This window comes from Armigeres subalbatus, chromosome 2 (assembly GCF_024139115.2).
Source record: "Armigeres subalbatus isolate Guangzhou_Male chromosome 2, GZ_Asu_2, whole genome shotgun sequence".
Classification (NCBI taxonomy): domain Eukaryota; kingdom Metazoa; phylum Arthropoda; class Insecta; order Diptera; family Culicidae; genus Armigeres; species Armigeres subalbatus.
In genome coordinates this window covers 205,179,815-205,207,568 of record NC_085140.1, presented here as the reverse complement: position 1 = coordinate 205,207,568, position 27,754 = coordinate 205,179,815, and the positions used below count along the sequence as shown (strand labels likewise).

Sequence of the window (27,754 nt, the reverse complement as noted above, 5' to 3'; positions counted from 1 at the left end):
GTCAAAATGTGCATTTGACAATTAAATTTCCAGCTAAAAGCTCTATTTTTTGACACCGATGCACTCACACAACCAATCGACATCAGTTGTCAAAAAATCAGGAGTACCAACTTGACCACTATCTCCTTGTCGCCGAGTCTGGCGCTGAGTGCTCGGCGCGGAAACCCAAAGGTGGGAATAAAATTTTGGGGCTTATGCGCAATATTGTATATTTGGACACAAGCTGGAGAAAATCTCACCGGCGAAAATGCCTAATTTCCCTTTCTCTCATCCAGGACCGATATTTCGACAACCGCCAGTATTGTCAAAAAGTACATAGAATGATTGATTTTATCACACTCCCAAGCCGCCAAAACCAATAGACCTGCGCAGGAGTTTATCAAATTCACTCACCTAATGGATTTTGACACTTGAACGGGATATTTACTCGAACAAAAGTTCATTTCAAGCTCAGGTCATAATTTCTTAGGAGGGCTCATTTTGCGTTGATCTATCGTGAAAAGCTGGATACAATTTTACTCAGTCAGATAGTAGGTAGTAAAAAAGGCATGTATACTAATAGTATATAATAGGTATATCAAAATTAGTGTGTATTCAATGTAGCACGCAGCCACATTATTTTCTGAAGGGCTCACACTCACCGCGAGCAGGCCGCGAGTTACCCAAAATGTCATTTTCCTTGCGTGAGTGATTAACGAGTTTAGTTTTGTTTTCCGTATTCCATCGCGGTTGCGTTGTTTTGTTTTCGGTGAAAATACTCGTATTTTGTGGATTAATTTAACTTTTCTAGTGCAGTGATTAGGTATTTAGGCATTGTGCATTACTGCCGATTAATGGAATTGCATCCAATGTGAAACAAAAGGCAGTAAACATCAGATTTTGAACAGTAACATTTGCATATATGCAGAAGATTTTGCTTAATATTCCACCCACTTTGCGCCGATAATCGTGAGAGCTTCACAAGCGCTTGGAATCCGTCTTAAAATTACGCGCATTTGCACACATCCAGGTAGGTATTTGCACTCGTATGGATGCACCTCAGATACAGAACCGAATCTGTTTATGTAGGTAGAAAAATATTGTCAGCTGTACCCCAACCCCTGGGTGTTTTCTCAATACATTTAAAATAGGATTGGCTCAAACACCGCACAGTTGACTTACCTACGTTTTCACGTTTTATTACCATTTTCTTTTAAGGCAACTTCTATTCGAAACGTTTTGAACTTTGAACAAGCAACCGTATACAATGCTTCTTTGGTTTCATATCAAGCGGGAATTAGTATGATAGTCCATACAACTCTTTATACGATTTATAATTGACCCGATTGTATTTTGTATATATCAAGTTCGTTGATATCAAGATAGAGATTTGAATGTAGAGTAGATATATTATTACATTTTTGACTTCCTTGTGTTTTCAATGATTTTTTAAAATTATATTTTATGTTTCAATAGTCTGAAGCTGTCCAAAGGTATTCAAAATTGTATAGCCGGCCACTTTAAGCCGCGTTGAAATATTGTGTTTCTACCTTTTCTCTGTGCGGCAGCACTGATGAAGGGAAGGTCCCTATTACAGAGATAAAAGAGTGTTTTATTTCTGTTGAACGGCTAGAGAAGCGACGGCGACACGCACCTATTAGGAACAGCAACAGGGTACTTGCTTGGTGGCTGTTTCCATACAAACTCAAACCTGAGTCATATGACTCTGCTTGCCTATCAGTTCCCTGACTGTCAAACGTAACCCAGCTGATTAATCGACTTGTCGTTTTGTTGTTATGAAGCAGGGATCTCGCGCCGTTCAGTGCGGTATGTATATACAGTTAGTCAACGGAACGTTATGCATAGCTTAGGTATTTTCCAACTAAATTGGCTGGCCTCCTCTTACATGACCGGTTGTAGGTAATATCTATTTGCTAGAAATCTGCATAAAGAGTATTTCGATCAATTAAAAAGAGTAAATAAATGGATTGTTGTTAAAATAAATATCATCCTACTATTTATATGTCATGGATAAAAACCAGTACCATATAATTTTATACATATTTCGTAGTCAAGTTTCACGAGTAAAAGCATACTTGGGGCGCATTCATTAGCATTATATGATAGGAAAAGCCTTTTATCATTCCCAATATTTCGGTGTACTCGGGAGCTTGTGAAGTTTACATCATTATCACGTAAACACGCACGATTTATCATAATGATGATTAATGAAATTCAAACCGAAACCTAAACGAAATCTCTTCAAAATTGCAATCAAAATCCAAATGGATTCTGCTCCGAATCTCCGGAATTCTGTTCAAAATCACGAACGGGTTCTCTTTCGAATACCAAACGGATTCTGTTTTAAAATTCCGAACGGATTCTATTCAGAGTCCCTAACGGATGCTTTTCAGAATCTCAAACGGATTCTTTTTAGAATCTTAAATGGATTCTGCCTTATTTCTGCACATCTCGGCTCGCGGCACAAAGTCGTTGCGGTATTTGTTGAGCTTCTGATAAAACTTGCGTGTTTCTTGAGAACGGCTGTTCCATCTCCTCGCACTCCGCTTTTTAAGGCGGCGTTTCTAAAAAAAAAGCCGGATCTGCTTTCACCGCTTCTGTCTATAGCGTTCCACGTTCTGCCGGGTCCCTTGTTGTATCGGGATTGCCCGCGATGTGTCCTTTTCCGCCAGAATCTATCTGCTTTCTTCGTAGAACCAATCGTTCCGTCGACTTCATCCCACATACTCGACGTTGTTCTCTCAAGAGAGGCCCCATCGAGCTCACCTCTTCCGGCAACACTACCTCGAGATGCTGCGCGTATGCAGTGGCGTCATCAGGTTGCTTCAGTCGCTCTAGGTCGTACCGCGGCGGTCGTCGGTACCGAACATTGTTGATGACGGATAGTTTTGGGCGCTGTTTAACCATCACCAGATAGTGTTCAGAGTCGAGTTTAGGGCCACGATATGTCCTGACATCGATAATGTCGAAGAAGTGCCGTCCATTAATCGGAACGTGGTCTATTTGTGATTCTACCTGTAGTGGGGATCTCCAACTGTACCGATATGGAAGGCTGTGTTGGAAGTAGGGGCTGCGAATGGCCATATTCTTGGAGGCGGGGAAATCAATTAGTCGTAGGCCGTTTTTGTTCGTCAGCTGATGGGCACTGAACTTTCCAATAGTCGGTCTTAACACCTCCTCTTGGCCAACCTGAGCATTCAAATCTCCTATGTTGATTTTGAAGTCGTGGCTTGGACCTCTGTCGTATTTACTTTCCAGCTGCGCGTAGAATGCGTTCTTATGAGAGGTATGGACGTTGATTATGCTAAAGTTGAAGAATCGGCTTTTGATCCGCAACCTGCACATTGTCTCATGGATCGGCCACCACTCGATTACGTCTTTGCATATCGCCCATCACTATGAAAGCTGTTCCCAGCTCTTTCGTGTTGCCGCAGCTCTGTTAGACCGATTTTCCCTAAGGTTGCTCATATCCCGGCCTGCACCACGAGACGGTAGGGATAGGAGTTGCTGGGTAAGACGCTAAGGACCGCGAGATGAGGTCTATTTTATTTCTTCAGGTACGCGAAGTTGACCGAAATCTAACCTGTCAACAGGTTAAAGCTATAGCTGGACATCGCTCAGGATGGAGATCCTTCAAGTCGGCTCCTTGCACCACCAGAGGTGTTCAGGACCCATAAGTAAGTAAGGGTGTCAGGCCATTTGGCCGAATGCCGTTTGGCCGAATGCCGTTTGGCCGAACGCCATTTGGCCGAATGCCGTTTGGCCGAACGGGTCATTTGGCCGAATGCCGTTTGGCCGAATAGTTAATAAAAATTGACCTCAAATTACGAGTAGCGAAGAGTGAGAAATGAAAAGTGAGTAATGAGAAGTAAGAAGTGAGAAGTGAATTGTGAAAAGTGGGAAGATAAAAGTGAACAGAGAACTAATTCCTTCTTCTTTCTTCTCCTTCTTCCTTCTTCTTTCTCCTTCTCCCTTCTCCTTCTCCCTTCTCCTTCTTCCTTCTTCCGTCTTTCTTTTTCCTTCTTTCTTTTTCCTTCCTTTTCCTTTCTTCCTTCTTCATTCCCCTCTCTTTCTTCTTCCTTCTTTCTAATTCCTTCTTCCTTCCCCCTTCTTCCTTTTTTCTGCTTCCTTCTTTCTTCTTCTTTTTTCCTTCCTCCTTCTGCTTTATTCCTTGTTCCTTCTTCCTTCTTCCTTCTTCCTTCTTCCTTTTTCCTTCTCCTTCTTTCTTCTCCTTCTTCCTTCTTTCTTCTTCCTTCTTCCTTCTTTCTTCTTTCTTCTTTCTTCTTCCTTCTTCGTTCTTCCTTCATCATTCTTCCTTCTTCCTTCTTCCTTCTTCCTTCTTCCTTCTTCCTTCTTCCTTCTTCCTTCTTCCTTCTTCCTTCTTTTCCTTCTTCTCCTTCTTCCTTCTTCCTTCTTCCTTCTTCCTTCTTCCTTCTTCCTTCTTCCTTCTTCCTTCTTCCTTCTTCCTTCTTCCTTCTTCCTTCTTCCTTCTTCCTTCTTCCTTCTTCTTTCTTCCTTCTTTTCTTCCTTCTTCCTTCTTTCTTCTTCCTTCTTCCTTCTTCCTTCTTCCTTCTTCCTTTCTCCTTCTTCCTTCTTTCTTCTTCTTTCTTCCTTCTTTCTTTTTTCTTCTTCCTGCTACTATCTTTCTTCTCCCTTCTTCCGTTTTCTTTCTTCCTTCTTACTCATTCCTTTCTTCCTTCTTACTTATTCCTTCTTCTTTCTTCCTTCTTCCTTCTTCCTTCTTCCTCCTTCCTTCTTTCTTCTTCTTTCTTCCTTCTTCCTTCTTCCTTCTTCCTACTTCCTTCTTCCTTCTTTCTTCTTCCTTCTTCCTTCTTTCTTCTTTCCTCTTCCTTTTTCCTTTTTCTTTCTTACTTCTTTCTTCTTCCTTCTTCCTTCTTTCTTCTTCCCTCTTCCTTCTTCTTTCTTTTTTCTTCCTTCTTCCTTCTTCCTCCTTCCTTCTTTCTTCTTTCTTCTTCCTTCTTCTTTCTTCCTTTTTACTTCTTCCTTCTTTCATCCTTCTTCCTTCTTCCTTCTTCTTTCTTCTTTTTTCCTTCTTCCTTCTTCCTTCTTTTTCTTCCTTCTTCCTTCTTCCTTCCTCCTTTTTACTTCTTCCTTCTTTCTTCTTCCTTCTTCCTTCTTCCTTCTTCCTTCTTTCTTCTTCCTTCTTTCTTCTTCCTTCTTCCTTCTTCGTTCTTCCTTCTTTCTTTTTTATTCTTCCTTCTTTCTTCTATTTTCTTCCTTCTTTCTTCTTCCTTCTTTCTTCTTCCTTCTTTCTTCTCTCTTCTTCCTTCTTCCTTCTTCCTTCTTCCTTCTTCCTTCTTCCTTCTTTCTTCTTCCTTCTTCCTTCTTTCTTCTTCCTTCTTCTTTCTTCCTTCATCCTTCTTCTTTCTTTCTTCTTCCTTCTTCCTTCTTAGTTCTTCCTTCTTCTTCTTTCTTCCTTCTTCCTTCTTCCTTCTTCCTTCTTCCTTCTTCCTTCTTCCTTCTTCCTTCTTCCTTCTTCCTTCTTCCTTCTTTCTACTTCCTTCTTCCTTCTTTCTCCTTTCTTTTTTCTTCTTCCTTCTTTCTTCTTCCTTCTTTCTTCTTCCTTCTTTCTTCTTCCTTCTTCCGTCTTCTTTCATCCTTCTTCCTTCTTTCTTCTTTATTCTTTCTACTTCTTTTGTTTTCTTCTTCGTTTATTCTTCATTCAGAGAATTTCAACTATTCGGCCAAACGGCATTCGGCCAGATGGCGTTCGGCCAAATGACCCTTTCGGCCAAATGGCATTCGGCCAAACGACATTCGGTCAAACGGCATTCGGCCAGATGACCCTAAACCGTAAGTAAGTAAGGTACGCGAAGGTACCAATGGTACCCTTTACCCAGCATTTGCTGTGGTCATGGTCATTTCCATGCTGCTATCAATTAGTTCGGCATTTCACTCAATTGCGAATTGTGGGCATGGGCATGCAACCATAACATTTCTAGAAATTTTCCAGCAGGTGAGTTTTTGGTCCTAGTCACCTCTACGCTATATTCATTTCCCAAGAAAGCAGAGGCGTCGCGTGATCAATTCTTCAACCTGTGCACCGTTTGATAAAAAATTTAAATATTTCGAGAAAAACGCATATAAAAAGGACCTGAAATGACACATCTAATATAAATCATTCGATTCATCTTCAAGCGTGTTTCCCGTTCCGTCTATCTGCTTCTAAGCTACATACCATTTATCAAATTCAACGCCTTAAATTCAAACTAACTTACTTACTTATGGGTCCTGTACACCTCCGGTGGTGCAAAGGGCCGACTTGAAAGATCTCCATCCTGAGCGTTGCCCGGCTATCGCTTTAACCTGTTGCCAGGTTAGATTTCGGTCGACTTCTTTTATTTCTTTATTGAGGCTTCGCCGCCATGAGCCTCTGGGTCTGCCTCTGCTGCGATGTCCCGCTGGGTTCCAGTCTAATGCTTGTTTACAGATTTCGTTTCCGCCTCTACGTAGAGTGTGGCCGACCCAGCCCCACTTCCGATCCCGAATTTCTGTTGCTATCGGCCTCTGGTGACATCGACGATGGAGCTCGCTGTTTGAGATCCAGTTGTGAGGCCACCAGGCCCGAATTATATACCGCAGGCATCTGTTAATGAACACCTGCAGCCGTTGAGTGTTCTCCACTGATACACATCATGTTTCGCTAGCGTATAACAGCACAGAATTCACGTAAGAGTTGAAAATTCGTATTTTGGTGCGTTCACTTATCTGCCTGTTTTTCCAGATATTTCTTAAACTCGCAAAGGCAGCCCTTGCTTTCTTTATCCGTGCGCCTATGTCGATCTTGGTACCGCCATCTGACGCCATTTGGCTACCAAGATATTGGAAGCTTTCAACTTCTCCACTGGTTGCCCGGTTACTGTGAAACTGGAAGGAGTCACCGTGTTTACATCCAACGATTTGGTTTTGTTGACGTTGATGACTAAACCTGCCGAAGAGGAGCGCTCGGCAAGGTCGTTGAGCTTACTCTGCATATCAGAGCGCCGTTGCGCGAGGAGTGCAACATCATCCGCCAATTCGAAGTCATTTAGGTGCTCCATGGTTATAGGCTGCCATAACAGCCCGCGGTTTGGTTCACGGTCAATCGCATCTACCAGAATCTCGTCGATTACGATGAGGAACAGTAACGGTGATAGAATACATTCTTGCCTCACACCAGCTACGACCCGAATAGGGTCGGACAAGACCCCATTGTGCAGCACTCTACACGAGAAGGCCTCGTACACGTACTCGATGAGGCCGATGATTTTCTCAGGAACTCCCTTGCGTCTCAGGGCGCCCCACATATTCTCGTGATGGAGACGGTCGAAAGCTTTTTCGTAGTCAATGAATACCAAGTAAAGGGACTCTTGGAATTCGTTGACCTGCTCCAGAATGATGCGGAGCGTGACAATATGGTCCACACAGGATCTTGCGGCACGGAATCCGGCTTGCTGCCGCCGGAGAGTCGCATCGATCTTCTCCTGAATCCTGAAGGATAATTTTGCACAGAACTTTGAGAACGGTACACAGCAACATAATGCCTCGCCAGTTATCGCATACAGTCAGGTCACCCTTTTTGGGCACCTTCACTAAGATACCTTGCATCCAGTCGAAAGGGAAAGTTGCGGTGTCCCAGATATTACGAAATAAACGATGCAGTAGTTGAGCGGATGTCATGGGATCACCTTTGAGCATCTCGGCTGATATGCGGTGGACCCCTGGGGCTTTATTCGATTTCATGCTTTGGATGGCTGTTTGAATCTTTAGCAGTGATGGAGCTTCGGTATTGACGCGTGTTATACGCCGGATCCTAGGCAGATCATGCCGAGGTGGTGATGGCCTGGCTGGCACTTGAAAAAGTTGTTCGAAGAGGCATTTCCTCGTCTTCCCATATTTTCGACATAATATGGTGCAGAACTTCATAAAGCTGCTCACTGCCATGTTTGAGAAGTTCAGCCGGGAGCTGATCCTTCCCCGCAGCCTTATTGTTTTTCAGCTCTTTGACAGCTTTTTTAACCTCATCTAGTGAAGGTGACTTCACAGCTTGTCCATCGTCGCTAATATTTATTCTGTTCACCGATGCACCGTCACTTCCTCCATTCAACAAAGTCTCGAAGTGTTGCTTCCACCTGGCAGTCACTTCAGTTTTATCTGTCAGCAAATTCCCTTGTTGGTCGTTGCACATGACGGGAGATGGCGCTGTCTTTCTCCGCACGCCATTGACAGACATTTTTTCCTGCGCCTCACTAATAACTTGTTCTTCGTACTCTTTTTTCTTCCTGCGGTGGGTTCGTTTTTCGGCTGCTCTTGCTTCCTTGTACCGATCTCTATTCGATCGGGTACCCGACACCAACATCCGCCTTCTGGCAACGTTCTTCTCGTCTGTCACTCTCTGGCACTCCACATCGAACCAACCCGTCCTGGGTCGCCTATGTGCAGTGCCTACCACTTCTCGTGCTGTTGTGCTCACCGCTCCATGGATCGACTCCCATAGATCGTTGATGTTGTCGCTAACGTTCATTGCACTTATCCGTTCGTCGAGCTTCTGGCGGTACTCAGCCGATACTCCTTCCGCCGACAATCGCTGGATATTGTAACGCATCGTTCGCTGTGATCTTTCGTTCGATACAGTTGACAACCGTGATCGAATTTTACTGACAACGAGGTAGTGATCAGAGTCAATGTTCGGACCTCTGTGTTCACGCCCTCCGGGAGTAAATGAAAAACGATTTCACAGTATGTTGTTCCAAACGATACTCAACTAAAAATATATTTACAGTATTAGAATTAACATTTACAAACTATACAAATCCACTTACAATCTAGTTTTCCTTCCGGCTACAAACAGACAAACATCTACCTCCGGACTCGCGGCGATCTAATTAGCTAATTACATTGAACAAATTATCACAAACGTTCATACTGATACGATTCAAACTTAAACTCACAGTTAGCAACAGTAGTGGAACAAACACACCTACTGTGCGGGAGACGGACGATTAACGGCAAACAGGAAATCTTTAACACAAATAAACAATTAATATAATATTACAAATCAAACAATTATCAAATTACAATACTACAACTTTCGATCACGAACAAATAACGATGGACGAAACACCATCTTCTGCCTCGGCAGTGCACAATAAACATTCAATTTGCTCGTCTCTCCCGCATACATCGTATCGCTTGCTGCTATGTGTTGCTGTTATACGAAAGCAACAACACAACAAAGTGGAGCGCGTTCGCTGCTCCTATCGAATGCGTTCGCCTAGGTAGCCCTTTGCGGCCGGCGGCAACATCCCCCCACCCGTAAACCCTGTGGCTGGTTCTCTCGGGTACAGGACGGGGTTTACTCCTCACTATTCAGCTCCAAGATAGCCAGCTTCGCCACTGGCCGGACCTTTTCTCCCTTTGAGGTTTGCACGGACGCCGAGCGGATTCGGCCGTCACTTCCCGCGAACACCTCCTTCACCATACCTCGTTCCCAAACGTTCCGCTTTTCGCCGTCAGCAACGAACACTAGGTCTCCAACCGCAACTGGACGTTGGTCGACCATCCATTTCGACCTGCTATTCAGTGTGGGCAGGTACTCCTTCTGCCAACGGTCCCAAAATTTGTGCGCCAAGAACTGCGCTCGGTTATAGCTGCTCCGCAGCGTATCAGCTAGCTCCACCGAGTTCCTCGGCGGCAAGCACTCAGCAACCGGACGCCCGCGCAAGAAGTGATTCGGCGTCAAAGCTTCTTGGTCCTCCTTCACGTTCGTGGATACGTATGTGAGGGACGAGAGTTCACCAGATTCTCCGCTTCAATCAGCATGGTGTGCAATATTTCGTCCGTCAGCTTTCTGCCATCGACGAACGCCTTCGTTGCCTTTTTCACAGAGCGTACCATTCCATGTGTGGTGCTGAGGGAGGATTGAACGCCCACCTGGTTTTCGCACTGGTAAATGTGTCTGCACATCCCGCATTCAGCTCTCTCGTCAGGTCTCGATTGGCTCCTACGAAATTCGTGCCGTTGTCGGAGAAGATTTCGGACGGACTGCCGCGTCGCTTCACATACCTCCTGATCGCCATTTTACACGACTCCGTCGTAAGGCTGTACGCCACCTCCAGGTGTACCGCACGCGTTGTCATACACGTGAAAAGTGCTACCCACCTTTTCTCCTTCCTTCGTCCAATGGACACTTCCAGCGGCCCGAAGTAGTCGATACCTACGTAGGCAAACGGATCGACCCTCGCTGCTAAGCGCTGCCTCGGCAGGGGTGCCATTCTCGCCACAGATGGTTTTGCCTTCCGAATACTGCACCAAGTACATGCTCGCATAACCTTGTCGATTTGTACCCGTAGCCTGGGTATGTAGAACCGCTGCCGAACTTCGTTCACAACACTCTCCCTGCTGCTGTGGCCATACTCTCGATGGTAGTGCTCCAGCAACCTCGTCGTCACTGCATGGTCCCTTGGTAGAATGATCGGGAACCTGACGTCGAACGGTGCATACTCCGCTGCTTCGGTTCTACCTTCCATGCGAATAACTCCGTCTTCATCCAGGAACGGTGCCAGACGATACAACGCACTTGATCTCTCGAGCGGTATTGCTTGTGAGCTCGGCAGCTCCTTATTCCTCCACAAGGTCTTCACTTCATCGGCGAACTGGTCCGCTTGCACAGCTTTCCACAAAAGATTCTCCGCCGCCAGATATTCTTTCTGTTGTAACGGCACTTCAACACTCGGGAACCCTTGTACTCCGGATCGCTTGCTACTCCCCCATAAAGCTTCAATCGGCTTCTTCTGTACACGGCGACGGCAATTTGTAATGAAACGGAATACCGTAGCAACCGTTCGTACCATTACTGGCCAACGCGAGATATGGCACATCCTCTCGATCAGACTATCGGGCAACACAATATGGTGTAGTAGCACGCTCGCTCGGAGCTCTTCGGCTACTTCAACTCGCAGACGATCCTGCTTCGGCCACTCTTCTTCTCCTCGGTATAGGAAATCAGGTCCACGGTACCATCGGCTCTCCGATTTGATCTCCGTTCCCTTGCCCCACTTCGTCAGGTCATCGGCAGGATTACATTTCGTTCCCACCCAATGCCACTCTTCTGGATTTGTGATGCTGACTATCTCTCCTATCCGGTGGGCGACAAAGGGTTTGTACCTTCGTTGGTCGGACTTTATCCAGGAAACCACCGTATCGGAGTCACACCACAGGAATCTTCTCTTCACCGGAAAAAAATGGTTTTCGCAAATCGAATTGACCAATCGTGCACCCAGGACCGCAGCTTCCAACTCCTTCCTCGGAGTGGACAAGTACTGCAACGGTACCACCTTTGCCTTCGCTTCGACGAATGCGCAGTGAATGACTTCGCCGTAGTCGAATCTAAAGTAGGCGACGCACCCATACGCTGCATCTCCAGCATCGGTGAAAACGTGAAGTTGCACCCCTTCGTATGCCTTCGAATCCAATTCTCCGAGATAACATCGAGGAACTCGTATTTCGTCGACTTGATAAAACAACTTTGTCCACTGCAGCCACCGCTTTTAGTGTTCTTCTTTCAGCCCTTCGTCCCAGCCGATTCCGTTATGCCACAGATCCTGCATTATGATCCTCCCGCGAATCAACAATGAAGCAAGTAACTGTTTAGCTAGCTATGCATCTCAACGTGATCCTTTTCGTGGGCCAGGCACATTCTCAAACATATGGCTGCAGATCTTCCCGAATCTCCGTGGAGAACGAGAATGCATCTTCTTCTGGATCCCAGAGCACTCCAAGAATTCTTTCCGTTTGACTACCCTTGTCCACTTCTAGCAACTTCACCGTGCTATCCGCCTCTCCGAGCTGCCGCAAAACTTCCTTCGAGTTACTGACCCAGTTCCTGATCTCGAAACCCCCTCTGGCATGTAAATTCCGCACATCGGTAGCTCTTTTAACTGCTTCCACTTCAGTATCCGCGCTATCGAAGTAATCATCGACGTAATGCTTACGGATGATAGCATCCGCCGCTTCAGGAAACTCATCAGCGTGTTCTTGAGCGTTCAGATTTTTCACAAATTGTGAAGAACAGGGTGAGCAATTCGATCCGAAAATCACGACGTCCATCACGAAGATTTCCACTTCCCCATTTGGACCTGGGAAAAGGAACCGCTGTGCCTGCCGATCCTCCGGACGTACTAGTACCTGGTGAAACATTTCCCTTATGTCACCTCCGAACGCGATTCGTCTCTCACGGAAACTGTTGATCACGGCCGATAGTGCTGCAACCATGTCCGGCCCTTTCAGCAACTTATCATTCAATGACACTCCTTGCACCCTCGCAGCCGCATCCCAGACCAAGCGCACTTTTCCAGGTTTCTTCGGGTTGACCACGTAGTTCAGCGGCAAATACCATTCTTGATACCTCGGAGTCTCCCTCAATTCACGTTCAGTGATGCGATGTGCGTAACCCTTGACTAGGTAGTCATTCAGCTGCTTCTGCAGGGCTTCGCGTACCCCCGGATTTCGATTCATTCGACCTTCCAGACTTCGCATCCGCTTCATAGCCATGTTGAAACTATCGGGGAAATGGATCTTGTCCTCTTTCCACAACAGTCCAGTCTCGAATCTCTGGCCTACCCTCCGGGTTGTCTTCTCCAATATTTCACGAGCTCGTCGATCCTCTTTCGATTCAAGGCGTATTGGCGATACTCCGACCTCTTCGAGCTGATAATGCTGTTTTATCGCGTCGTCCAACCTTTTATCTACCTGATTGCATTCCTCACAAGCGCATCGATGGTGCCCCAGGAAATGTACGTTGCCTACGACGTTTGTACGTGGATCATACACCGTCCATCCAAGCTTACACAGAACAGCGACTGGCTCTCCAGGCTTTCCTACTCGGGAGTCTAGCGGGGCGATGAGGTGGAGATTATCGATTCCCAACAAGATCTTCGGAGCAGCTTTCTCGTAAGGATCGATATCGATGTGCTCGAGGTGTGCAAACTCCTGAACTAGCTTCCTAGCATCCAGCTTCTGAGCAGGGAGATCCAACCTATGCACGGTGTGAGCCTCCAACAACTCAAAAATTGATTCAATGAGTTTCGAGCGGATATTTCCAATAACACTGTCTTTGACTGATGCTCCGTACGTTGTACACCGTTCGTCCAGCTCATCTGCAACGATTCTACTGGACCATCTGCGCCCAGAGCTTCCGCTAGCTCGTTGTCCACCATGGTAATTGACGACCCTTCGTCAATGAATGCAATCGCAATGACCCTTCTCTTGCCGTTATACAACGTTACTTGAAATTTTTTTAAACAATACTTCTCGCTGAGACCGGAGATGACTGTTGCACTGCGCTTGTATTCGCGATGATCCTCCAGGACGTCCGTGGAGAAGAGCGTTATGCTTTTCTTGGCATCCATCTACCTTGCACTGCATCCTTATTCGACATGAGCGATCTCCGTGGTCGTACAGGCAGAGCGGACATAGGTTCAGCCTTTTCACTGTCTGCCACCGTTCCCCAACAGTCTGTCTCAGCAGCTCCTGGCAATTTCTTCCGAAATGCCCTGCTTTATGACAAACGCAGCAGTTCATATTTCGGGTTTGCACGTTCTGCGACTTTTTCTCGACGAGTTGACGGGGTTTTGCGTTCGTGGAGTTTACGAAAGCCTTTGTTCTTGATTTCTCCCGCTTTCTGGAACACTCGCTCAATTCCGCCTTCTCAAATGTTGCTTCCAACGCCTTTTCAATCAAACATTCCATGAAGTCGCCAAAGGTTTCCAAGTCGACTGTGTGGACTCGTCGTTTGTAGTCCACCCACTCCTCCTGCGGGTCAATAAGCACACAAACGCAAAATATCTCCTTCGGACGATAACTATACAACACGAATCAATTACATACTCTACAGCTATACAAAACACTTAAATACAAAATTATCAAACTATGGCCTTCTGGCCTCAATCCACAAGTGGCTTATTTGTCAACAAACAACATAACGCCTATTCACTTGTTCGCTCTATGTGTGTGTTGCTATAATGCACAGAAAAACGTTGATAAACAAGGGTGCGTTCGCAGCTTTATCTGCAGTCTATGCTGTTAGCCCTTTCACGACCAGGTATTTATATTACCGCTGGTAACACTCTGAATGTCCGCACATCGATAACATCCGAGAAATGGCGCCCATCCACCAGAACATGGTCTATCTGGTTGCAAGTTTCACCATTTGGGTGTCTCCAGGTGTGCTTACGGATGTTTTTTCGTGCAAAGTAGGTGCTACTGATGGCCATCCCTCTGGCAGCAGCAAAATTTACTAGCCGTAGGCCGTTGTCATTGGTAGCGGAGTGAAGGCTCTCCCTACCGATTATGGGATGGAAAAAGTCCTCTCTACCGACCTGAGCGTTAGCGTCTCCGATAACAATTTTCACGTCATGCTTTGGGCACTCTCCATAGGCTTTATCAAGACATTCATAAAACGTGTCCTTCACGTCGTCGGATTTATCGTTTGTCGGTGCGTAAACGTTGATTAGGCTGTAATTGAAGAATTTGCCCCGTATCCTCAACACACAGATTCGTTCGCTAATGTGTTTTCACCGCATCACTTGCTTCATCTGCTTGCCCATCACTACGAAACCAACTCCATGCTCTGCTTTTTCACCGCCGCTGTGATAGATGTTATACTTGAATGCAGTATTGGTCGTGGGGTCCACGGCTCGGAATTCACGTTCTCCGGATCTAGGCCATCAGACTTCTTCAATAGCAGCCACGTTCACTCCAACCTTCTGCAGTTCACGAGCCAGAAGGCTCACTCTTCCAGGTTCATTTAGGGTCCTGACATTCCAGGTACCGAGTTTCCAATCATAGTCCGTATTTCGTTGCCGGGTCGGTTGCCAAAAATAACGTTCTCTTTTTCTTCTATCTCCATTTTTCGTGGTATTTGAGAGGCTTCAGTTAGCTACCTTACCGGGGTCGCGTTACCTACATCGCGATGATGGGGCTGCCACCTTAGGTATAGCTGACGCGATACAGCATTTCGTTAATCAGCCGCTGGGTACCAGGCAGACGCTGTTTGAGCCGCACCTCCTGGTGAACAGACGCTCCAGGCGTACCTTCTCACTCTAGCTGATGTCAGAAGAACAACAGTGCCCAGGCTGCACTACCAGCTAAGTACACAACCCTTAGCTGGCGGTCTTTTGTCATCGGACGACCCGTGGAAGCTTGAGATAGGGACCATATTCTGCATTATCTGCCACTGTTTGTTCCATGTCACTGAGTAGTACGCTGCCTTAAAGTTCGAAATTTGTATTCCCAGAATATTATAGTGAGAGTATAAACTTAAACTTTATATAACGCATACTATGCGTAGTAAAACTAGAACGAAAACATGACTGGTAATTCGCATAAATTCGTATGTTATACATGCCTATTGCCTAGGTCGTTATAAGAAGTAAGCATCACTTTCGTCCGTAGCAACAGATAAGGTAAACTCTATAATAAGCCCTCGATAATAAGGCTCTGATCGAATCGGAATAGCCCCCTTGAATGGAAGAGTCTTACAAAGACCAAAATTAAGTACGATTCCCCGCAACGCTACCCATTTAGATTTATCTGTTGATATCGATGTTGGTGGTAATGAGTGTGCCTAGGTAAAGCTCGGTCGTCAATCTGAACGAGAATTAAAAAATGCTTTACTATCATGTGAGTAAAACCGTAAAAACGATTCCGTCAGCAGTGATACAAACTCGTGCTTGGTGGCTCACATTATCTTCTTTTAAGCCTCTTCAAATTATCGACTACGATTGGTGTTTTTTCAAGTCTGATAATATATTTTAATTTTATTTAGCTGAGGACATATCATTTCAGGTGGATTTATAAATTGATATAATCATTACACAGATTACTTATTATGTTATCGCTATAGAAATAATATTGTTGCACGTCGTGACAGGGGTACTAGCGCAGTAGTAATATCATTGTTTGTGATCAGCCAGTTTTTTTTAAATTGATTATTTATTAGTAGGGTAAGGTGGGCCAAGATGTGTTACGGGGTAAGGTGCTCAGTACAAAATTTTATGATAGTAAAGTTACGCAAAGAGGATCTCCTTACACTGATTCTGAATGATGCTCATATTATTATGTTGGCAACTTGCATTTTTGTTCAACCCTCCAAGTGACTTCACGGGAGTGTTCACTTTCAAAGCTTTAAAATTCGATAATCAGGCTACCTATAGAGTGCAAATAAATCAGTTTCTTGTTTCTACTTTATTCGTGGGTGGGGGTCATTAGGCGATAACAATACGCCAGACGCCTTACCAACAAGCATTTATTTTCTTTGCTTGATAGTTAGAAGATTTGACAGTTCAATAGGTAGATTTAGCTTCACTCTTTGCGAACTTCTATATAATAGACTCTCGTTAATTTCCAGGATTTCGTACTGGAGCTTAGCGAAACGGAAGTGTCTATAATTTTACTTTGTATGCGTTGCGCAGGCGTGTTACGCAATAATCTATCAATAAATCTCTTAAATTTTGAATTAATAATGGAGCTGAATGTAATTTCACATTTAGGAATTGCAATGCCTTTGGCTTTGACAATTAAATTTGTCAAAGATACGAGAGCATTATTAAAGCATTATTAATATCACTAGAAAACAAAGGTGACCCATTTGACCCCGCTATTTTAACCAACTTACTCCGGCATTTTTTGATTGGCAGGAAATAAAAAGTGGAATTTATTTCTTACTCTTGGCACAAAGATTTTGAAGTTTTTTTTATAGATCCATTTTAAAATGTTAAAATAAAATGTTTTTATTTATTTTAAGGCATTGATCCATCTTACCCCATCTACCCCATAAATAATTATTGAGCTGAGCTGTATACCACAAAGCTTATGAATGTTGAAGAAATAAACGAGAAAAGATTAAATTTAGATAAATTATGTTTGGAAGATTTGCACTAAATTCATTTTTCAGAGCTTCTTTTTCTGGTCTCTCCACCATCTCATACCATGAAAATGGCCAACCACTTCTCCATTACTAGCATTTGTCAATAAATATCAACGGTTCAGTAAAATTTGATTCTAGGTTGAATAGATTCGAAAAAAATCGAAAATTACTGAAAATATAAAAAGTCGGTGTACTGGCCGGACTTGATTATCCAGAGGCTCGATTAACAGGAGAAAATGGCTCGATTATCCGAATTAATATTTTTACCCATCTTACAAAACTAGAAATATTATCTTTGTGTATCCGAAACGTATCCAATATGTGCAAGACACCTAGTAATGATAGTGGCTTTCTCGCTTTCCTAAGGGACTGTTCATAAATTACGTAACGCTTTAGGGGAAATAAGGAAGTCAGACCAACCATTACGAGCCGTACAAAAAAAAACCTGCCATAAGTTACGAGAGGGAGGTTGAGGTATCAAAATTATCAAATTCAGCGTTACGGATTTATTGAAAGAATCCTAAGGGAACGGAAATCAAAAACATTCATAATTGGCCATTAAATGAATTTCAATTCAAAGCACCGATTTTTTTAAGCATTCGTATCAAGGGGTGTCTCACTGCTATTGATCGTAGCGAATATCAATCAAGATAAAGTCGATTCAAAGCGAATGGCATTGATTCCTGATACGATACTGTTTGATCAATATTGCAACGTACCATTTTCGTTTTGACAGAACAGTTTCAAATCAAATGGGATTGTTTGCAACCACGAACCCGCTTTCGTGTTGGTGAGAAATGTCGGCGAGACCCTAATTGAACTGTAATTTTTGACAAAGCAATCGTGGATTTTTTACGTGTCAAAGACACCACTCAAGTTTTTTTCACCAACTAAACAAAGTTTTGCGAAATTTCTGGATCTTCGATACCAATCTATTAACTTCATTTATTAAAATAATTTTTCCATATTTTAGGCTACATATTTGGGACTACAGGATGCAGCGTTTGTGCTTGTAGCTGGAGGTGTTTGAATGCTCTTATTAAATGATATGTATATACAAGGGCGGCAAACACATTGAAATAGAAAGGATTTGCGGTACAAAGCACTTTTGAAGAAAGCAGCATTTAAATGTTTTGGGAATTCCATTGTGTTTAAAAATAAACGTATGTTTGGAATCGTCCACTAATTAAATCTGAAAACATCGAAAAAATCTTGAACACGCCCGTTGAATTTTTGTATCGAGAATTTTAAAATATTTAATACTAGAAAAATGTCTTGTCTTGCTAGAGCTTTTCTCAAATCAATTTTTGTTATGCTACGTACACACCAGTCAAGCAGTTCGACGAACATTGACTCCACCCCCAAGAAAACGCTTCGGTTGCTGCTTTGTTTGAACGTGTGTGAAGTTGTTCGAACAACCATTTGACAGTTGGCGGCTCGGTTGGAAAAAATTAAAACGGTTTGATTTTGGTTTGAGTTGTCGGGGCGGAGTCAAGGTTCGCCGAACATGTTTGAGCATTTGTAGTGAAGTTGCACAAACCCCCATATATTTTTGATGGTTGATGTTCAAGTTGGCGCTCCGGTTGTTCGTGTGTGATATTGTTGGTCGAATAAATTGATTGTTCGTGCCGCTGTTGGTAAAACTTGATGGATGTTGGAACAAACGAGAGGTGGAGTCAATGTTGGTCAAACTGCTTGACCGTGTGTACGTTCCATTAGTTACCTGACGCTGTAGGGTCAAGTGAACGAAATGATCGCTTTAAACTTATCGATCACTTTTTGTTAAACGTTCCTTTAACTTCATTTCTAGCTTCCAACTGGAACTTGGCCCAATTTCCAATTTATTATCAATCGAAAGCTTTTCCACCTTTTCTATGCCTACCATTGCATGAATTTGTAGCATGTATGGTAAGCACAATGGAACGGAACCATTCCCACAAGGTGGACAACGTATAGTATTCGAAAACATCCTAGACCAGGCCGAGATATCACCATCTCCGGATTGGCAATACTAAACTTTTGCTAGCAACTAACTGGATCTATTCAGAATTATAGCGATTATTCTTCAGATATTTTTCACTAAAAAGGATTAGTATTAGATGATGGTATATGCGGGGTTTATGATCTATCCAACAGGCGAAATATGTCGGATTAAAGAAGGGTTAAAGGCTGATCGCCGAAGGGAAATGTTCCAAGCAGCACGAAGTGTTTTCCGGGTTTCAACAAATGTAATCGATAAATGTCTCTTTGAAAGGAAGGGATAAACGCAAGCTGTTGCATATTTGCGCTTCCAAGCGATGCAATCTGGTCCAGATTCTGGCATTAGAAAAAACTAATTTTGTTATTCCTGATCTGCGTTGAACACCGTGCAACGAAATGCAACGTGTTTACAATCACTCACTGTTCGATTTGCAAAAATATATCAAATGATTCGTTGTGTTGCTAAAATTAGCAATTGGACTTTCAATAAGTTTCTATTAGTTGCTTGGTTAATTTTCGGCAGATAAATTCAATTCATTCTATGTGAGACACCCCTTGATTCGTATGTACATGCTGAGTACAGCATGGACATTGTGATTCGTGCCACCGAATGGTCCTTCAGAATATCCGGAATGGATTTATTCACAAATAACGTAACGCTAAATTTGAAGATTTTGAACCTCCATCCTCCCCTCGCAACGCTTTTTATATGGAAGGTTTAATTAGTTTGTATGAATCGTAAAGCACAGCCTGACCTCCTCCCTCTTCTGCCAGCGTTACATATTTTGTGAACAGCCTCAATATTTATTTGAAAACATAATTATTTCACCAACGGTGGTCCATGTATGGATTAAAACACCAGTTCTATATTCATAGTAGCAACACATGGGGCTGGAAAATATCATACAAAAAGTGTGACATAGGGGGGGAGGAGGGATTGAAAATGGTTATTTTTGCGTTACATAATTAATTGATCTTCCCTAATGATGAAATGAATATTTTCATTTCCAAAAGAATCACTCGGTGGCCAGTGGTGGAAATCTGGGACGGGACTTGCAAAGAGGAAAAAATGTTACTTCATCTGCAACCAGCAAGCGCTGTCACGAATTGTCAGATGCTGGGACGGGACTTGCAAAGAGGAAAAAATGTTACTTCATCTGCAACCAGCAAGCGCTGTCACGAATTGTCAGATGCAACCAGCACCTTTTTGTGTAAAAGTATTGGTATCCCTCAAAAAGTATTCCGAATGATTTTGTTGTACGAGTACTTTTTCACTTTGGAAAGTATTCTAGAAAAGCCGGACAGCTTAATATTGAACTGTTATGAATACGTGTTTTATTTCCGATAGGAAAATCTTTATAAAAATAAGTTTAAAAATCCGTAAATCACAAACACTTTTATTGTGCTCAGAAGATTCTACCCGGGATTTAGGTGAAACACTCGAAGAAACAGTTGAGAATCGATGATCAACTGTGATGAAAAGAAGAACAAGTGTCAAAACAAGAAAAAAGAAGCCGTCTTTGCAGGTCTCGTCTCAGGTGGAAATCTGCGAACCTTACACGGTAAAAAATATACACGTCCATGCGAACTGTTCTGCATTTGAATATGCACTATTTTGGAATCAAATCAATATCAATAGCTGAGATCGTCGCATTCAAAGACCACAACTTCCATTCGACGTGCACAATGTTTTGAATATAAAACAACAAAATAAAAAAATAGACTTTCCTCAGCTCAGATTCGAATAACATACCTTTGCTTGAAAGTCCTTCGTCTTACCATGACTCCATCTCACACTTCGAAATACCTCTTGAAATTAGCAGAACAGATGAAAGAACTGTCATCTATTTTTAGAACAACACCAATATCGCTCCACTCTTAAATCAATAGCCTTGAACCTGTGAATTCAATAGCATAGCACTTCCAATTCTAGTGGAGACATTATTGGTGCTGATCGAAGTGCTAATCATTTCAACATCCAGTGAGTAGCACTTTGATCAACAGTGTTGATGTTATGGAATTGTCTGCATTCAACACACTTGTGAAAGGTGTGACACCACTTCAAAATCAAAGCAATATCATTTTCAATAATAGTGATTATAAAGTTGATCATTCAATAGATGGAACAGTTGAATTGAGCGTGTTGATTTTTTACCGTGTACTCACAAAACCTGAGACGAGACCTGCAAAGACGGCTTCTTTTTCCTTGTTTTGACACTTGTTCTTCTTTTCATCACAGTTGATCATCGATTCTCAACTGTTTCCTTGAGTGTTTCACCTAAATCCCGGGTAGAATCTTCTGAGCTTTGTACCGCAAATCCTTTCTATTTCAATGTGTTTGCCGGTGGAAATCTGCGAACCTTACTCACAAAACCTGAGACGAGACCTGCAAAGACAGCTTCTTTTTCCTTGTTTTGACACTTGTTCTTCTTTTCATCACAGTTGATCATCGATTCTCAACTGTTTCCTTGAGTGTTTCACCTAAATCCCGGGTAGAATCTTCTGAGCTTTGTACCGCAAATCCTTTCTATTTCAATGTGTTTGCCGGTGGAAATCTGCGAACCTTACTCACAAAACCTGAGACGAGACCTGCAAAGACAGCTTCTTTTTCCTTGTTTTGACACTTGTTCTTCTTTTCATCACAGTTGATCATCGATTCTCAACTGTTTCCTTGAGTGTTTCACCTAAATCCCGGGTAGAATCTTCTGAGCACAATAAAAGTGTTTGTGATTTACGGATTTTAAACTTATTTTTATAAAGATTTTCCTATCGGAAATAAAACACGTATTCATAACAGTTCAATATTAAGCTGTCCGGCTTTTCTAGAATACTTTCCAAAGTGAAAAAGTACTAGTACAACAAAATCATTCGGAATACTTTTTGAGGGATACCAATACTTTTACACAAAAAGGTGCTGGTTGCATCTGACAATTCGTGACAGCGCTTGCTGGTTGCAGATGAAGTAACATTTTTTCCTCTTTGCAAGTCCCGTCCCAGCACAAAACAAGAAGTAGGCTATGCAAAAGACTCGCGAACATTTGTTTTGCCTTTTGTTCGTGAAGCTTCGCGAGTCATTCGGGTTAATTTGCTAAAAGTCATAAAACAACCTCGGAACTTATTTCTCACTGATGTTCGAGCAAGAACACAATTGTTTATTGTTATTTTGTTTATGTCGAGTCAAATCTATCCATTGTAATCGAAGTAATCACAAAAACTCGCGACCGTATTTTTACTCCCGAACTAAATATAGTCGGCTTTTTGTTTTTGGCAGGCAGTAGGTTCGCGCGAGTGTGGCATTTTTGGTAGGCCCAATTACACTCTTTTCTTACTCGTGAAGCGAGTATTTCCACCACTGACAAGGTGATCCATACACAATGTCATACTCAGAATGTCGGGCAATAACCCGGGGAAAATGGTTCCTGATAGGGTTTCGCAGGGGACAAGAAGGCGAGGTGCGCAGGGAGCAAAGGTGCGTAGACTACAAAATTGGCGACGTGCAACTACAGACCGAGCTGAATCTAGATAAATTTTATGTTTGAATAAATCAAATGAAATAAATTCCGACGTTAGAATGTCAAAGGGTGCTATGCGATGAAATTAATTATTTTTTGTTCCATTTCCGGAATTTTCGATGTTCCGGAATTTTCGGAAGGCTACGACATGTATAAGCCACAACATCAAGTGCATCTGAAAAATCTTGGTGCTTAACGATAACATTCAGAAGTTTTCAGTTTTGGGATCCTCCAGATTTCCCGGAGGACCATACGGTGGTTAGAGGTGTGCGCCGTCGCCGCCGACAGTTTATGGCAATCCCGTTGAATATCCAGAGGATTTATTGTGAAAAAAGCAATTTTTCTTGAAAATTCCATACAATTTTTCGGTGAAAAATTGAAAAAGCTTTTCGTAAAACTAAGAACTTTCATTAGAAATTCTGAAGAATTTCCTTCAATATTTCGAAAATACTACCGTTGAGATTCTGAGTAAATTTCGTTAAAAATTTGGTAGATCTTTTTGTATGATTTAAAAGAAAGGAAGACAGGATCACCTTCTTTGACCAGAGGTTGCACGGACTGAATACTTAAGGTGATTATACAATCAGTCCAGTGGTGAATTTTAAATTCACCACATGTTTTCCACTCCCATCTTCAATAGATAAAATACTACATAATACTTTAAGTCGATTGTATGGCATAAGCAAGCAAATGATTCTACGATTGTATCACCACTATGCGCGTTGTAGTTCTCTCAATCCGTGCTCTTGAACATTGACTTAAATAGCACGTGGTTTCCAAGATGGTCGATTTGTGGCTTTGTTGTATAACCACCTTAAAGAGGCCCGAAGATAGGATACGATTGCGTTGCGTTTGACACATTTCCTATGGGAAAACTGTCAAATGCAACGCAAACGTATCCTATGTGCGGGGCTCTTAACACTTAGCATTATACAACGGACAGGACATTCACACAGCACCCAGTGAACCAGCTGAGCGTTTTCCGCCTTACGAATTGTTTTCTCCTTACTAGGACGAGAATCAAACTCACACTCCATGGATTGCAAATACGCTTAGACGACTAAAGCCACTTTCTTACCACACGGCCACGAAGTCCACCAGGTGCAAATTCCAAAAATTTCCTGGGTGAATTATAAATAATTTCCTTTGGGAATCTTAAAGAATTACCTGCGAAAATTTCCAAGGTTTTCCTGTTGAAATCTACAGAATTCACGTTTAAATCAAATTTTTTGACGGGGAAAGGCCGTTTTTTGTTTGGCCGAATATGTCATTAATCTGAAAATCGACTGGCATTTGGCCGAAATAGACATATGGCCGATAATGTCGTTCGGCTGAACAGGTCATTTGGCTGCAAAGTCGTCTAATCAAATAGGTCATTTAGCCAAAAAGGCCTAGATGGTCGTTTGGCATAAATGGGCCATTTGGCCGAAATGAACATATGGCCGAAAGTGTTGTTTGCCCGAGCTGCCGAAAAAACTGCTTGGTCGGACGAGGTGACATAAGGTCGAAAACGGCTTGGCCAAAAATGTCAGTTGGCTGAAAGCGACGTACGGGTGAAGATCATACTTGGATCATACATATTTGACCGAAAAAGACGCTTTCAAAAATGGCGTTTGGCCGAACGGGTCGACGTTTTTTGCAGCCGAATAACATTTTCGGCCAAATTCCCCTACCTGGTTAACTACCGTTTCGATCAAATCGAATTTTCGACGACAAGGCCTATTCGGCCAAACGACCTGTTGTACCGTCAAACCGTTTTCCACATAATAACCGTATCGAGCAAATGGAATTCAGCTAGATAGCTTTTGGCTTAACGTATTATTCGGCCAAGTGGTATTCGGTCAAATGACCAGGTAAATGATAGGTAAACTTCTAAACAATTTCCCGTAAAAATTTCAAAGAAATTTCCTGTTGAAAATTCGAAAAACTTCCAAGAATCTCCTCTCTCGACAGTTCATTAGATTTTTGCGGTGAAATAAAAAATTCTCCCGTTAATGTCTTAAAAACATACTGAAAAAAACTTTACGTTACAAACGTAATAAATAAATCGCCAAGCCTTCGCCGACCAAAATACGATAAAAACGTAAAAGAAATATTTCGACCGTTTTTCAAAAACTAACTAATTTTAATTTTTTTAAACCTTTTTTTTCTTCTTCATTTCAACATTATGACTCAAAGTGCAAAAAAATACATATATTATCTGCTACAACATATAAATAAATAATCAAAAAATATTGAAAAATTCGTTTTTGAGAAAATAAATATTCAAGTTTTATTTTCAAAGTTTGAACATTTTTTTTCTCGCCGTGTAGAGTATCTGTTTTTGAACATGTAACAGTATATCACTATCACTAACAAATGCATATCTTCTTGTATTAACATTAATAAATTGAACTATTTCTTCAAATTTTCTAATTATAAATTCGTTGACAGTCGGTGGTAGAGGTTTATCAAGACGTCATCTATGATCGGTTTATCTGTATCGAAAACTGATAAACATTAGCCAACTTTTCACATAGTAATATTAATCGATTTTCTCGCAACAAGTTGCAAATCCTTGTTGATCACTTTGATAACAATCGACCGTTGCGTTTAAAAGATATAAAGAGCTATATACAACCATATAAGGTTGGTGTCTTGGCTGAACACGGGAAAGGCAGTATCGCTAATCGGCTAATTAAGTTGGGATTTTGATTAGTTCTTCTTCTTCTTCTTATTGTCATTACATCCCCATACTGTGACAGAGCCGCCTCGCAGCTTTAAGCACTTCCATAGTTACTAACTGCTTGGTTTCTAAGCCAAGTTACCATTTTTGCATTCGTATATCATGAGACTAACACAATGATACTTTTATGCCCAGGGAAGTCGCGACAATTTCCAATCCGAAAATTGGCTAGACCGGCACCGGGAATTAAACCCAGCCACCCTCAGCAATTAGCATGGTCTTGCTTTATAGCCGCGCGTCTTACCGCACGGCTAAAACACGTCGAGGATGACGGTGGTCTTTCGTAGCTTAGTAGGGAAAACACCTGTCTAGCGTACTGGTTTCGTGGGATCAAACCCCACCGAAGGAAGTGGTTGCCCTCCAATACATTTTTCGAACTAAATCTATCACATGTTGTACATATGCATAAATCAAATCGAGTTTCAGACATGGGTTTTCTATGTTAAGCAGTGCTGAATTTTAGCTATGGAAACCTCTCCTTTTGATGATGTTGTGCAATGATGTTTCTTCTTAGTAAATGAGTAGATTCAGGTGTACGTGCTGGTCATTCCAAGCAAGACATAGTACATTCAGCTAGTCATAAATAATAAAAGAAGATTTTTCCAAAAAATAAATCAATCTAATGGTATGTACGTACTATGTTCCATTATCTGACAATGTTTGCTAACCAACTGTCTGATTAATCTCTCAGTTGATAACTGTGGTACGAACAAACACCATCTAAATTGCGGAACAGTTTTTGTATTCAGATAGCGTCTAGACTTACACTGCCTCAATTGTTTTTCTCTTGAGAAAAACTAAATCTTGCCTTGTGCTGCAGAATAACTCTAGACCAACATTTGAAAAGGGCGTAACAGCCAAAAAGGATTCCTTCTGATTCTTCATCTACCTATAAAGCTATATATGTAGACAGAAGGAATAAATTTTGGCTGTAACGACCTTTTCAAATTTTGGATTTGGATTTTCACAAGAAATATGTTAAAATATGAATTTATACAATATGTGCCTATCTCAGAACGTGGGTAAGAGTGATTAGGTGCTTTGTACTTTTTATGTAAGGACTAATAATAAATATAATTATAAGAAATTTTAATGTTTTTGACGATAGGAATTTGAAAACAAAATACCAGGAAAAATACCTTACGTTGTTACTGCACCGTCTCTTATATCTGTTCAAATATGACCACATGTTATGCAATTTTAAACGGTCTTGTACTTCGCGAATCCCGCCATGTAAGTGCCATGTGCCTAAACTACTCAACAGTGGTTCCTTATCTAAAGTGGACAATAAAAACCGTTCGAATTGATTCCGCGTATGTACGAATATCACCGTCGATGTACCTTTGTCCGCTTGGCACGTGATCTGAGAATCTAAGCAGCGAGCTGATAAAACTGACGTTGATCTGGTCGCACTTCTGCCGGCCAGGCAGAGTGTATTGTTTTCCCATCATATATAGAAGGTAATCGTCGCTCGTCGCCAATCACATCAGATCGTTATCAAGCCGCCTGATGGTACGAGCGCGAGACAATATCGTAATTTAGCGCGCATAATAGGTTGTGGGTGGGTGGAACTGTCGCACGACGGGCGCTTGCGCTGCTTACTCACATAATAGACGGCGGAATGTTCGTTTGAGCGGTAGAATTCTCTTCCCGACTGTGCTCATTGAACAGGCTTCGCGAGGAAATCGTAAACCCGAATATTGGCGAGTAGTTTTCACCGCATCGGCATGTCCAAGGGATACGAAAAAGGTAGGGAGATAGAAAACTGTGTAGAGTTTTGAATTATTGCCTTTGCCCTTTTTTTTGTTTTGCCTTTCTGGTACTACCAAAAGGCTATATGTGTGCTTGAAAAACGAACTTTATATAGAAGGCCCGGAGACTTAATCTGATATATAGCGAATCGACTCAGCTCGGCGAACTGAGGTGATGTCTGTCTGTGTGTGTACACTGTACATATGTGTCAATGAATGCCAACAATTGGGAGGAACTGATGGAAATAATAGGATCTATCTTCTATAAGTGCTATTTTGTCCTACCTTATGTACTTTTATTAATATCAGAGTTGTCACTCACCCGGCAATCCCGGGATAACCGGAAAAAGCCGGGAATTTGTAATCACTTTGAAAAAGCCAGTAAAACATCGGGGATTTTATGAAGTCACCGGGATTTTTTTGTCAATTTCTCGTCATGAAAAAAGAATACAGAAAAGTGAACATACTTGATCTCCATTTTTAAACCAGAATTCCTCTACCTAGAAACTATATTTAAATCCAAAATCAGAAACCAATGTATGTATGGTCCGGTATATGATGTTTTCGGGTTTGAAACTTTATCGACACCCTGGGCATAGTACATCCATCTGGAAAGCTTTTAATTTATAACTGAGGAAATGCTAATAGAATACTAAGTTGAACAGAAGTCCAAGTTCCAGTTGAAATGTGGAGCCATAGAAGAAAAAGAAGTAGAAAAAAGTAGAAGGTTGTATCAGAGACACGATCGCAAAATCAACGTAGAATTACGTATTAGAGTGCAGCGACTCAGAACAATAATTATAGGTTTCTTGCCTTTAATCATTTTTCGAATTTGATTTTTAACATTTATCAGATGACG

At 42.2% G+C, this 27,754-nt stretch overlaps 2 protein-coding genes across 5 annotated transcripts in view; one reads left to right on the top strand and one right to left on the bottom strand.

Annotated features, from left to right (window-relative positions):
- Positions 1-681: 681 nt before the first annotated feature.
- LOC134211544 (folliculin-interacting protein 2) overlaps positions 682-27,754 on the top strand; it is a 71,935-nt gene continuing 44,862 nt past the window's right edge. For 2 of the 4 annotated variants that reach the window (XM_062688488.1, XM_062688489.1), the window contains exon 1: positions 686-1,009. The gene's annotated coding sequence lies outside the window, so the exon portion shown is untranslated. Of the gene's footprint in view, positions 1,010-27,754 lie in introns of all 4 variants that reach the window. The other 2 variants (XM_062688490.1, XM_062688491.1) reach the window with 2 other exon arrangements.
- Positions 9,356-13,409, bottom strand: LOC134209507 (uncharacterized). The gene is made up of 4 exons (XM_062685488.1): positions 13,309-13,409; positions 11,707-13,231; positions 9,895-11,462; positions 9,356-9,809 (listed from the first exon to the last, which is right to left on the bottom strand). Exons 1-4 carry the CDS (start codon positions 13,407-13,409, stop codon positions 9,356-9,358), a joined length of 3,648 nt encoding a protein of 1,215 aa, XP_062541472.1.

Bases quoted from the DNA above. Each gene is read 5' to 3' on its own strand.
- LOC134209507 (XM_062685488.1), bottom strand. From the start codon at position 13,409: ATGGATGCCAAGAAAAGCATAACGCTCTTCTCCACGGACGTCCTGGAG. The intron at 11,463-11,706 runs GTTTGAGAATGT...TTGGATTCGAAG, and splicing joins GGGAAGATCTGCAGCCATAT to GCATACGAAGGGGTGCAACT. The intron at 9,810-9,894 runs GTACGCTCTGTG...TGCTGATTGAAG, and splicing joins TCAGCACCACACATGGAATG to CGGAGAATCTGGTGAACTCT.